This window comes from Macaca mulatta, chromosome 15 (genome assembly GCF_049350105.2).
Source record: "Macaca mulatta isolate MMU2019108-1 chromosome 15, T2T-MMU8v2.0, whole genome shotgun sequence".
Lineage (NCBI taxonomy): Eukaryota > Metazoa > Chordata > Mammalia > Primates > Cercopithecidae > Macaca > Macaca mulatta.
In genome coordinates this window covers 78,585,528-78,599,319 of record NC_133420.1, presented here as the reverse complement: position 1 = coordinate 78,599,319, position 13,792 = coordinate 78,585,528, and the positions used below count along the sequence as shown (strand labels likewise).

The following is a 13,792-nucleotide window of genomic DNA, read 5'->3' as shown; positions in this document are numbered from 1 at the left end:
TGCATTTGTGTATTTTTGGATAAATTAAATTATTGGCTCTAATCAACTGCTTGACAATTTCCTTTATAGAATTGGAATGCTAACTAGAATTATTTTTTTCTTTGTCCTAAAAGTTATATAGCATGTTACAACTGAAGAGTAGAAAGGTACTTGCTTTTCAGAACAACTTCAATTGAGCATTTGAATTATTAAATAGAAAAACCCTATTTATTCTTATATGTATGTATACAAGTATGTTGGATGATTAAAGATTTCATATACTTTCTTCTAACCTGTTTACATGATAATGCGGACAGTCCTCAATTAGCTTACATGGGCAGTCCTCTAATATTATTCTATTGATAATATAATCACAACTAATATCTGGTAAGTGATACTTCAGAAAAGCAAATTAAGTGACAAAATTTCAAGGTCTATTTTATTTAAAAGACAAAAAAGCATGAAAAATCCAAAGATCTAATGGCATGGTCAAGAGCCATGTTTGAGGAAGAAGTTTCCTATCAACACTGGGTGGTCTTCTGAGTTCTTGAAATGCTCCAACCTCCAAGTAGTTGATGGTTGAGGTGAATGGCACAATATGATCAGAAATTAACTTTTACAAGTGTAACTTAATCTCTTATTTGGTGAATTACTCATGTTATCTTCTACTTCCCTATTACTGCAGCAAGTCTTTCACCCATTTCACTGTCCATTCATCATAAGAAAAGATAAAATTTCAATACACTGATGTTCATATATCGATATTTTATTTTCTCAAAAATATCATTCTCCAAACTACTACTTAGGAAGAGTGAGAAATTAAATACACCACATGTCTATTGTCTAGCATGATAACCAATATAGCTATTTAATAAAGGGTAGTTATTATTTCATTGTTATAAAAACACTAGATCAATGACAATTGCAGAATTTATCCTTTTTAAAACTCAAGGAAAAACAGTATTTTCAGAGCTGCCAAAGCCCACACAGTTTATTCAGTCCAAACACATCCTTTCTACCTCTCAGGCCAGGGCCTTTCCTGCCGCACTGCTAAATACTGCTCCTACCAGTTACTGGAATACATTAGACTCTTATTTTTAAAGTTAAAAGGCTGGTTGTTATTTCGTGGATTAGGTAGTAAAAAAAAATGATAGAGCTGGCCAAGTCCTTCAAGCTTGTGTCTAGTTTTTCTTTTTAAGCATCCAAAGTAAGTGAAGAAAGAATAAGGGAAAAAAGAGAAAAGAGAAAAAATTATTTTTGGCTATTACAAATGCTAGAACACACTCTAGAAAATGTGATTCTCAGCAGAAACAATGTTTCCTGCTAAATTCAAGTGGTGGTTCCATTTACACAAAGTCAATTATTAGAGGTGCAGAAGAAATGAGTTTCAGAAATCTGAGTAATAATTTATAACTTCCAGGAGTGGAAGGTAAAGTCAGGGATTCTGAAACCCTTTTTCTGACTTGCAATACCTGCCTTTATATGGTTGCCACAAACTTCCAGGTCAAGATATCACATTGATGAAGCTATAAGTAGTATCTACAGTGATAACATAGGTCCCATCCTTTCTGATGTGTAACTCTAATGCAACACAGGAGGAAGAAGAGATAACATATACAAAGAGAGGGGAGTGTTGGACTGATGAAAGCATGTAATGCATAACACGTGCTGCTTTGGTGCCCCTAAAATGAGAAAAGTTAGCTTCCAACCCACTAGTTACTATTTCTGTGCAAACAGAGAAAAAGTCATACAACAAGCATCAGATAATCTTGAACCGTGTCAACATTTTCAAATAACCTATTCCGCTAAATGCAACTAAATCTCAACAGCCCAAACCCCCCATTTTTCACTGAACCTCTATAAAACAGCTGCTTATTATAGAGAAGCAGAGAAATAAATAAAATGAAGGAAAATACTATGTGAAATAGAAGAATGTTTCTTTGATACAAAAAAAGGCTTTCATTATTTTGCTTTCATTATTCATATTAATGAAGTATTTGGGGTAAAGGGTAAAGATGATACAAAGTCTACAAAGAACTCTGTTTTTAAACACCGAAAGTGTTTTATATGTTTATCAAATGAATAGATACCTGGAATAATCAGACAGTATGCTATCCCCAGTACCATCCTTGGAAGGTGGCAGGGGAAATTGGACATAAAAACCTAGCTGCAAAAATGAAAAGGCATCATTCAGACTAAATTTATATCTGAAAACATTGAGAGGCAAATTACCTCCCTACTCTCCAAGCCACTGCTATTATTATTAATACTTCAGGAAACTGTTAATATATATTTTGTTTTTAAAAATCAATATACACAAACAGAGAATTTGGCCTGGTATCGATGAGGAAATAACTGATAATTTCTATTGGAAGGGAACAAAGAAAACAAATCTAGTTTTGACAAAATCAAGTATTTTAAAATAGAAAAAATTTACTTGGCTCTGAGAATATCAACCTTCTAATATGTGTAATAACTCCAATTAAATGTAACTAATCATCTTTATAATCACTAACAAACATTATTTTAAAGATAAGCCATAATTTTCTTTAATAAAAAATAGTGACTTGATTTTATCCAAAAAGTTAATTGTTAACTGCTACATACCAACTAAGTAACACCCAAATGCTAGCCTTATCTTTTTAGAAATTCTATCGTAATAGCCTTCTTCAGTCTTCAACCACTGCAAACTTATCACACTTAAGTTGAAAGGATTAAGGCATGCAACATTACTTCTTAAAACAACACTCTGCATCCTTCATGTAATTGCAATTCTTACCACTGGGTGAGTTGGGGACAAAATATCAGGAGATAACTACCACTCAGCAACAATTTTTTCTAAAGATTTAATCTCAAAGGAAAACCTTAATTCATATAGAGAATTTGATTTTGTCTGAAAGTAGCTATAGAACTTTTTCCTTTTAAACAGCATCTACCATGGTGACCACTATTTAATTAAATCCTAGATCATGTCTACAAAAGCAGCTATTGCTGAACATTTGTCTGCTAATATAAGTGAATAATTACTCAATGTTTTAAAAGTAAACATTGACCACCATTTATTACTAGTTATCTTTGCACAGGCATACTTGTGACTCATTGTGTCTACATGCAAGATCGCTCTACATTTCTAGGCTTCTGATTAAAAGTAAAACGAAAGGGTAATTGAAGATGAAGAATCTCAAGTGTCCTTTCCAGCTCTAAAAAGATACAAGCACATTGAAGGCAGGGACCTCCTCTTACTCTTATTTGTATCTCCCTCAGTCTTCCACTGTATCCTACATATATAATGCCTTTTGGGTAAGCACATTACTATGGCCACTAACTAAATTCTTAAATAAGACCCTAAGCCCAGAGAGGAAAACAAAACAAAATAAAGCACATCAATCTGACAAAATTAAAAGCTTGCATATGGTGAAAAGATACCATAAATCAAGATTTAAAAAAAAATGAGGCAAGATATTTTCAACACAAATAACAAAGGAAGAACATCCTACAAACAAGAAAATGACAAACATCCCAATCTCTTTTTTAAGAAAAAAGATATAAAAAGAAGTCAATAAAGAGGAAATCAAAATAGTCAATAAATACATATAAAATGCTCAATCCTACCAGGAACCAGAGAAATGTAAATGAAAACAAAAAGATACCAAATTTCAACTCTGAAAAATAGGAAATATTAAAATAGCCAAAATTGGCAAAGATATAGAAGAAAAATGGTACTCATTTTCTTGACAAAGTATAAACTGTCACAACCACTTTTTAGAGCAATCTGACAACAGCTAGTACAAATGAAGACACACATGCCCACAATTCAGTAACTCAAAATCTAGGCCTATGTCCAAACCCTTGTTCATCTGCACAAGGTAACATGCACAAAGATGCTCACTGCACAGAACAGAAAATGACCTATTTATTTCTTAATAGGAAAACAGAAAAGTAAGGTATATAATATATTCCCATGATGAAATACTAAGCAGAGGAAATTGAAGAGAATGACATGGCTCTTTGAAATGTGGATAGGTTCAGAAACATAATTGAGCAGGTGAAAAAAGCAAGATGAAAATGTATTCACTCATAAAAATATTCTGGTATTAAATAATGGCAATGGTTATACAACCTTACAAATATACTAAAAACCACAGACTTGCACCCTTTAAAAGGGTGAATTTTGCATGTGAATTATATCTCAATTGAAAAAAAAGATTCACTAGCATGATCCTCTTCATGTTGATTTTAAGATACAATACATTATTATTTGTAAGCAATATAAATGTGCAAGATAAATAGAACAGAAGAAAGGCAGAAGGGTTGGAAGAAAAGGCTGGGAAGCATTTTAAAACATTAGCTGCATCTCTAATAGTTAATTCTCCAGAATCCGAACAAGGAATCAAATATGATAATATGTAAACATTTACTCATTCTTGGTAGTGGGGATTTGAATGTTTGTTATATCATTCTCTGCATTTCCCCATGCCTTTTTTTTTTTTTTTAATTAAAAAAAGCAGCCATAGACTACAAAGGGCAAAAAAGGCACATCACAAAAGACAAATGGTAAATAAATACATAAGGAAAGATACGTGGCACTGCTAATCATATAAATGCAAACCAAAATGAGGTCATTTTTCTATACAGATTGGCAAAGATTTTTTTTAAGCTGTTAATTTCTAGTTCATATGCCTGAGGAAATATAAACTGGGACAATCTTTTTGGAGGAAAGTTTGGTAATATATAACAAAATTTTAACTCTGTATACCTTTTAACTCCACTACTTCCCTTCTAGAAATTTAACGTAAGTAAATTATTAGAAAAACCATCAAAATGAATGCCAAAGATGTCCATCACAGCATTATTCATAACAAATCAAAACTGGGAACAATCCAAATGAAGCATAATAAAGCCATATACAATGTCATGCCAGAAAAATCCAACAATTTTAAAAGATGATATGCCACAAGGGTAGGAATGTTCCTCTGTGCTTTATCTCCAGTTCTAAGAAGGGTGCTAGGGCCGGGTGCGGTGGCGCATGCCTGTAATCTCAGCACTTTGGGAGGTAAAGGCGGGAGGATCACCTGAGGTCAGGAGTTCGAGACCAGCCTGGCCAACATGGTGAAACCCCATCTCTACTAAAAATACAAAATTAGCCAGGCGTGGTGGCGCATGCCTATAATCCCAGCTACTTAGGAGGCTGAGGCAGGAGAATTACTTGAACCCAGGAGGCAAAGGTTGCAGTGAGCCAAGATCATGCCATTGCACTCCAGCCTAGGTGACAAGAGGGAAACTCTGTCCCAAAATGAAAGAAAGAAGGAAGGAAAGGAAGGAGGGAGAGAGGGAGTGAGGGAGGGAGGGAGGCAGGCAGGCACACACACGCATAGTAGGAGCTAAAAAACACACACACACAGTTGTTGAATGAATGAATGTTAATAGTTAATATTGATGTGTATGTGTATATATATAAAGATGTCTAACAACTATTAACTATGGTTATATATGAAAATTTCAGATAACTTCTCTATGTTTTGACTTTTCTACAATGAACAAATATTTATAAATTAGAAAAAAACATTTCATTTGTTTAAAAAAATGAACAAGGTTTTTCACAAAAGCTACAATTGTGCCATGTAATTTCCCAACTTCTATAACATCTCTTTTGAAGATTCAAAACAAGAAAAGTTATATATCTTAGAACTATAAAAGTGATGTTAAGTAGTGGGGATTACCTGTAATAAATGACTAGAAAGGCAAGAAACAGGCCAAGGTTGGTCCATGGAAGACCCATGGGAAAGAAACTTCAAAGAACCAAGAGAAGGAACAAAGGACCTTTAAGGCAAAATTATCAAACCAAGTGATATCCCTGCCTGGCCTACTTCGCAAAGATAGGTAGTTCTACAGAGGGGCACCTACAATAATGAATATAAAAGACTTCTGTATAATTCAGGTAATGCATCATAGAATGGACAGTGATAGGCCCGGCACAATGGCTCATGCCTGTAATCCCAGCAATTTGGGAATTCGAGGCTGGTGGATTGCCTGGGCCGAGGAATTGGAGACCAGTCTGGACAACACAGTGAAACCCCATCTCTACCAAAAAAACACACACACACACAAATTGCCTGTAGTTTGACCTACTGGGGAAGTGGCTTGAGACCAGGAGATGGGAGGATGGCGTGAGACCAGGGGATGGGAGGATGGCTTGAGTCCAGGAGGTGGAGGTTGCAATGAGCTGAAATGACACAATTACAACCCAGCCTGGGTGACAGGGCCAGACCCTGTCAAAAAAAAAAAAAAAAGAATGGACAGTGACAGTAACTATAAAATATGTCCAGAAAAACCCAAGTTTAAATTTTCCTTTTCTGAAAAAACTATTGTTAGGTAATCATTCACTGGAATTTAATGAGGCAAATACCTTGGAAGATTTACCTTTTCTGTTTCCATTAAATAAATTTTTATTAGCAACAATAATAACAATCAGCTTCCATATATTGGGCAATTTATGTGTGCCAGATTGTATGCCAAATACTTTCTACCAGCAGTTCTCAGAGTGTAGAATTAGGACCTCAGGATCCCTATGATCTTTTCAGGTGATTGGTGATGTCAAAACTATATATATAATAAAATCTATGAAGTTATTTGCCTTTTTCAATTCTCATTCTCTCATGAGTGTACAGCAGAGTTTTCCAGAGGCTCCAGCACATGTGATAACACAATAGACTGAAAAGAGAAGCAGGTAAGAGGACCTAGGTGTCTTCTATTAAAACAAAGAGATTTGAGGGGGGGGGGGGGGAAGGAAAAATAAACAATGTCCCTTTTGTCAGTGTTTTTAAAGAAAATGTTAATTTTTCATTAAAATTTACTTATATGTTAACATGTAATAAGTTATTACCTTTAAACAAATTAATAATGTCCTTTAAATGTCTCTATTTTAATTTCTAATACAGGAAAATTAATAGATATAACTTACACAAAACAACTCTTTGTGTTCCTCAATTTGTAAGTGTAAAAGGTCTTAAGCCCAATAAATTTGACAACAGTTGATTCATATTTCAACCTCAACTTAATAGTTCTATTTTATCATCATTTCCATAATGCAAATGAGAAAACAGATACAGAAGTAACTTGTCCAAAACCACACAAGGAGTCTCTTAAACCAGCATTTGAATACAAGTCTGTAATTACTAACCCCAAATTCTCTTCATCTTTAAGCAACAATATCTACTCAAGATATTAAAGATCACTTTTAGATCTTTAACTTTTAGACAGCTACATGCTAATCCCTATTTTTAAAACAATATTCTATATATTGGTTCTTTATTCTTTTTCAGTTTTAAAAAGTAATGTGTGCTCATTGTAATGTTTTAAATATACAGAGTTAACTTTTAAAAAAATCAAATACTACAAAAATAACCTCCCATCACCACCACCATAAGTAGCTACTAAAGAAAACTACTGGTAAGAGTTTGATGCCCACTAATACAAATTTACTTATTTATAGACATATGCATTTATACACACACATATACTTATCTGCATAAGAACTTTTTTTAAAAATGAGATCACAATGATTTAGTGACTTGCCTTATTTCACTTAATTCTTCTTGAAGATCTTCCTGCATCTATAAATAGATATACCTTTTTTTACAGATTATCATCATTTAATTGTATCTAGTTGAGGGCCCCTATATGGCTTGCTTCCAAATTTTGACTGTTACAAGAACAGTCACAAGAAACATGCTGTATCTTTGTGTACTTGTGAGAACATATTTGTCAGAAAATTCCTAGAAGTAAATTTGCTAGGCTAAACAGTATAAACATTAAAAATCTTAATAGACCTTGCCAATGTTCTCCAAAATACCCCTGCCCAATTTACATTCTCGCCCACAGAATATGAGATTTCCTCCAACAATTCAGCTTTTAAGTGCCTTGGAAAATTATACTTTATGTGCTTCAAAATGCACAGTAGTAAAACTGTACTCACTGGTCATCTAAATTTCATACAGACCCTGCACAAATAACACTCACTGAATGTATCACAATAGTCACCCATCTTCATTTTTCTTCCTTATATCTTTTAAATGACTCAGAAGAGAAAATATACCAGATGCACACAACTTCTTAGCTAGTAAGCCCTCAAATATTAGTTACCTTGATAAAAACTTATCCAAATTATTTCAGAAGACCATTTAACACAAATCAAACTATGCAGTAAAGCTGGGCTCTAACACTTACAGGAAAATTGTTAGAGTGGATTTATTACGCTTTATCTGCCCACTCAAAGGACTAAGGCTACAAATAAAAAGCTATCAAATCATACCAGTGGCCAAATTAGCTTCCATAAAATAATAAGCAATAGATTTCATATCATAAATGTCTGTGAAACAAATTGCAATAGTAAGGATGGCTGTAACTGGAAAGTAAGTCCAAATTCACATGATACTAAAAACAAAAACATTAATATTTTAAAAGAAATGTTTCAAATGTGACTACTAATTTCAGTCATATCAGACTAGTACAAATCTTTGGTACTAATAAATAAGATTGTCTTTTTTTGCAGGTAGATAGTTTAAAAATGCATCATACTCTGGCCTACCTGTTTTGTCATGGCTAATAGACATTCCAGGCTTCACCATTTCATCAAAATCTCTTTTCTAAGATTTAGTGCCAGTAGTTTTAAACTGAAGGTCTCCCACACATATTTATCACAGAGTAAAACCTCATTAATTCAAATCCAATTAGCTCAATTCTGAAATGGTATACATAATTCTTATTAGGCCACAAGTTAAAAATACTATCATTTCTTCTCCTACAAGTTCTAATATTACTGTGAAGTAAAGGAAATCAACCTGAAAATCAATTCACTTTTCCAAACCAAAGATTTACAAAACTAAGGACTCATTCATCTTTGTGGTTGAGCAGTTCATCCTCAGTCCAAGGCTCATCTCTGTTTAGCAGCTACTGTATACAGTGAAAGTGATTCAGATTGTCACTAGAGCCAACACAGCTTATTTATTATAGAATATGAGCATTTCTTTTAAAGATCTTATAACTCGGATTTCTCACAAATTCATATTTGCAGTTTCGCCAATTTCCAGTTGGTAGAATTTTACTCTATCACTTACAGATCTACAATATAGCTAACATAGCACCCTAAAAGGTACTGGAAGTAGACATAGAAATTCCTGGCGTTCTTATTCTATATTTATTCTTATCATTTTGAAAGACTTTATAAGCCAAAAAATAAGTCCCAGGATTAAGTGGCATGTTTGGTGTTGCTTGAACTTACAACTAACTATTCCCAATGTACAGAGAAACCTTCTCTTGCAATCTGAATCATGTGTAATTACAGTATGACAAGGTCTCTCCTGGGCAATGTAAGCTGGCACTTTTCCCAGGACTTGTCACATCATGGGAAGCACGCATACAAATAAAAATCCAAAAATAAACATTTTAAAACAATGGCTTATGGACTGCATAGAGAACCTCCACAGTTGAGTATAAAAATTGAGGAGTCCAACCGACAAGCAGACATCTCTCACCAGAGACCTCTGAGAAGGCATCACTGCTATCAAGCAGCTTACCACGCCTAGCAACAACTCCCAGGTGTGGCCTATGTGAGCAGCACCCTCATGTTCCCTCAGGCTAGACAGAAAATCGTTAAGTATAGGAAATAAAAGTAACATCAGTACACGCATCCACTGAAGCAGAAAAACAATGGTAAAATAGAGGTTGATCATCTTTAATTTTATAATGTCAATTTGTTGATTGTCAAGGTGTCTAAACAAAGTTACCTTAAGAGCTACATCTTCTGCCAACTGAGTTAATTTTCCTAATAAATGTTGCTTTTTAAAAGCTTATTTCACCTTGAAGCAAACTGTAGCCAAGTAGTAGTAATAATGTGTACCAAGGATATTAGAAGGTGGTTTCTTTTGTTTAAACTCCTCTGTTCTACAGACACATGGAAAGGGAGCGAGAGATTCCAAGAAGCATCACATCAACCTCATCAGTGACAGAAACTTGACATCGCTCATCCTTACCAGTTTGGAGGAAATATAAAATATAATAATCTCTGACTATATTTTAACAGAAAATGCTAACAAATTTCAAATGTTATTTCCTATAGGCCATGCATATTTCTAGCCCTCCATAAGAAACTGGATTGGTTTATTAACCATCCAACAAAGACCATCAAATTCAACTGTTCAAGTTTTCAGGAGGAGATATAAACCAAACCACTAAAGCCAAAAAACACAATCCTACTTCCCATTACAGGAGCCCTGGAAACAAAAATAAGCACCAATACAAACCCCTGCCACCTCTAAGGCACACGGCATTTCTCCTTTCTTTATTCAGCCCCCAGAATGTTCAATAATTTCCACATAGCTCTAAGCGGAATGGATTTATTATGATGTTACTCTAAGAAACGGCAGGAGTTCTAGATGCCAATAAAGATTACGGATCAAATGGAAGATAACTACTAACCATTGTGTCGACTTAGATAAATAAACCTGCTCACAAACAAAGCACCTTATTGTATTTGTACTGTTACCTTCACTAATCCAACTAAAACAACCACACATTAGCTTTCCAGAGGTTGAAGGGAAAAGAAATCGGTATTTCTCAAACCCTCTTTAAATTTCTTTCAAAATGACACTCCGTTTCTTTTTTCCAAAACTGTCCTGCCCATTATGGAAAATGTTTGGGACCGCAGAGGCCCTCTAGGATTATGCAAACTAGACTCCAAGGCTAAGAACCAAGGTGGGGAGGGACTAAAGCAAAAGGCTTCCTCCACAATGTTCCTCTTAAACTTAGCTTCGACCTTTGCAAGAACCGTCTCCCTGCAGATCACATCCGGCAGACACTTTGTAACGTTGCTCAGAATCAAAGGAGCAGTCAAGTGCCACGCGGGGGTGGGAGGGAGGAACGAGTAAGCCCCCCAAGTAAACATAAAATCCAGACTGGAGTGGGGTGTGGCGGTGGCTAAGCCACAAAAAGAAAAGTCTATGGCAACTGGTACCTGGTGCCTCATACACAGACAGGAAAGCAGAGACGACCCGAAAGAGAACTGACTTGCCAAGCCCGAACAATAACTACATCCAATACATTCTTTGCTAATAACACAGGTAAATCTTAATTTCTCTAGGACACACACACACACACACACACACACACGCAAAGTGTTTATTCCCTCCAGCCCCATTCCCCACATCTCCAAACTCAACAACTAATTGCACCTTCCCCACAGAACCCGCGGCTAACCCCAGAGGACTGGTGAGGGCTGGCTTGGGATGAATAAACACTCGACACCTGACGGTCCTTTCTCTGCGGTGACTTTCACCAAGCCGAAGTCGCGCGCGCGCGGGCAGGCGGGAGCCGGGACCTGGCCCGCGCGGCGCCGCGCACCCGGATCCCGAGGCTACGCCGGCGAGCGCGGCGCGGGGGGCGGGGAGCGGGGCAGCGGGACCGCCCGGGCCAAGCGATTGTTTCCTCGCCAAGCAAAGACATTTTTTATCAAGACCCTTTTGTATTCGAGCCCTACCTCTTTTTGGCCTAGGAAAGCTTTCGTGCAAGTGGAAGACGACTTTCTCCACAAAGTGCTGTATGTTACTGTGCTCCGGGCCGCGTACGAACACCATCCAGTCGTGGGTGAAGCCCTCCACGGTGGGTTTTTTCCTCACCTGGGCGCGGTGCCCCAGCTCCAGCTTCACCTGCACGGCACACTGCGGGCAGGGGGAGGAGAGACAGCCGTGAACAACAGGAAGGCGACGTTTCGGCAGTGAACGTTGCGCCTGACATTTTTTTTCCTCCTTCTTGAAACGCACATAAAAGGAAACGGCGGTGCCCTCTGCATCCACGTTTCACGCGCGTGGGCGCGCACATCCCACACCCCCAAATATACCCGCCCGGCCGGCCCGGCTCGGCCCCAGGCGCCCCGGGCCCCGCATCCACATCGGACAGGATTGTAACGGAATGTTATCCCCAGTCGGGAAAAGGGTCAGGGAAAGAGGGAGAACACACTCAGCCACGACAAGCACGATAACAAATGCATCGGAAACAAATCAGAAGGCAATGCCGGGGCGGTTTTCCGGCGTGGAAGGGTAGGTGGCTGGGACCCAGAGGGACCGAAGGGTTCCTGGCGAGCCCCCTCCCCGAAAGTACCGCGGCGACAGGCACACGCCGAGGAAGTCTTTGTGTACGTGTGTGTGTGCGTGCGTGTGGAGCGCTGTGCCAGGCGGAATGGAAACTACAGGCAGCCTCTGCTGATGGGCACAAACTCCCGTGCTCTTGCCACGGGGTTCGTGCACAACAAAAATGAGACATCGTCACACACACATTGAAACACACACACACACACACGCCCGCAGGAAAACACACCGAGGCATCCATAACTTAAAGCACCCCGCACCCCCCAACTAAAAGCCCCAGGCGATCGGCGAGGCCAGTCGAACCGAGACCCCGCAACACACTTTCAAGAGCCAAAGTGGCTCCAAAGTATCTCCCACCTCCCCCTCAAAAATGAAATTCAGAAAGGCAGGGCGGCGGGCGGACAGCCGCCGAGCCTCGGCTCGCGCTCAGCACCCCCCGGCGCTGGGGCAAAGTTGCGTGCGGCCCCGCCGCTGTCAGCCCCGCACACTCCGGCTGACACACGCGCGCCGCGGAGAACGCACCATCGTAGCGGCCGCGGCGCTTTGCGGAGGTGCGGCCGCCGAGGCTGCTCGCCGCGTCCCCGGACTGTGCCCGCAGCTCCCGGCAGCGGCGACTGAAATATGGCTGAGTTATTATTCGCCTCCTTCCACCGTGAGTGTGTGTGTGAGTGCGCGCGTGTGAGCGAGAGGGAGTGTGTGAGTGCGCTTCTTGTGATTGCAAAGAGGCGAGGAGGGAGGGAGGCGCGGGGGGTGGAGGGGCGAGTGTGAGCGTGTGTGAGTGTGTGTGTGTCTGTGTGTGCGCGCGCGCCGGGGGGGTGGGGGAGGAGGGGAGCGGAGGCTGAGGGAGAGGCGGCAGCTCCCTGCAAGCCGTACCAACCTTTCTCTAATTGGAACCGCGGAGCGCTGGCGCTGTCTGGGCTGCGGCGGCGCAGGGCGAGGAAGGAAAGTGGGGGAGGTCTTTTATTATTATTTTTGCGCGTACTTACCGAGCTAGCCATGCCTGGGGGCCCGGAGGTTTGCTGGGGTGTTGTGTGGTACCCCCCCCTCCTCCGCCCCCCCTCAGCTGTAATTCATGAAGAGGCTGCTATGAATGAGAGCGCGCCCAGGAGCGGAGGGTAGATGGCGGACATTCTCTGCCTTTTTCCCCCCGCGCTCGCTTGCTCGCTCGCTCGCTCGCTCGCTTATTAAACTCAGCCCCAAAAGCAAAAGCAGCAGCAGCAGCAGCAGCTCCAGGGTAAAGAAGATGATTCCGGAGCATGCGCCGTGGCGCCTGACACCCGGGCTCCGAGCCTCGCGGGGCGGAGGGAGGGCTTGCGGGCGGGGCGGAGCGCGCGGGGAGGCCGAGCGAGCGAGCCAGGGGGAGCTCGAAAGAGCCAATCACCTGCCACCTTCCGAAACCCCGGCGGCCCGCAGCGCCACACTGGAAAGCCTTGCTTAAAGTAACAGGTTCCTGCTGCGGGGGTGGCAGGGAGGGGGCGCGGGACTAGGGAGAGCGGCCAGCTGGGGAGCCATCCCAGCCCCTGTGTAAACTCTGCTCGCCCTACAATAAAAAACGGATTAAAACTGCTGGAATGTAGCCACTGCTTAGAGCCCCCAGCAGCCGGAGAAGGGGTGTTAAATCAAGTCCTTAGCTAGCACGCACGGGGAGGAGGGAGTGGGCTTTCTTTTACTTT

At 40.1% G+C, this 13,792-nt stretch overlaps 1 protein-coding gene across 2 annotated transcripts in view; it reads right to left on the bottom strand.

The window, feature by feature from the left end:
• Nucleotides 1–13,377, bottom strand: part of MLLT3 (MLLT3 super elongation complex subunit) — a 285,685-nt gene extending 272,308 nt beyond the window's left edge. The window contains exons 1-2 of one of the 2 annotated variants that reach the window (XM_001108646.5): nt 13,106–13,377; nt 11,513–11,693 (exon numbers count right to left, since the gene is read on the bottom strand). In XM_001108646.5, coding sequence (XP_001108646.5) covers nt 11,513–11,693; nt 13,106–13,117 — 193 coding nt within the window. In that variant the 5' untranslated portion in view covers nt 13,118–13,377. Of the gene's footprint in view, nt 1–11,512; nt 11,694–12,641; nt 12,850–13,105 lie in introns of those variants that run through there. The other variant, XM_015117619.3, reaches the window with a different exon arrangement.
• Between the last annotated feature and the right edge of the window lie 415 nt (nt 13,378–13,792).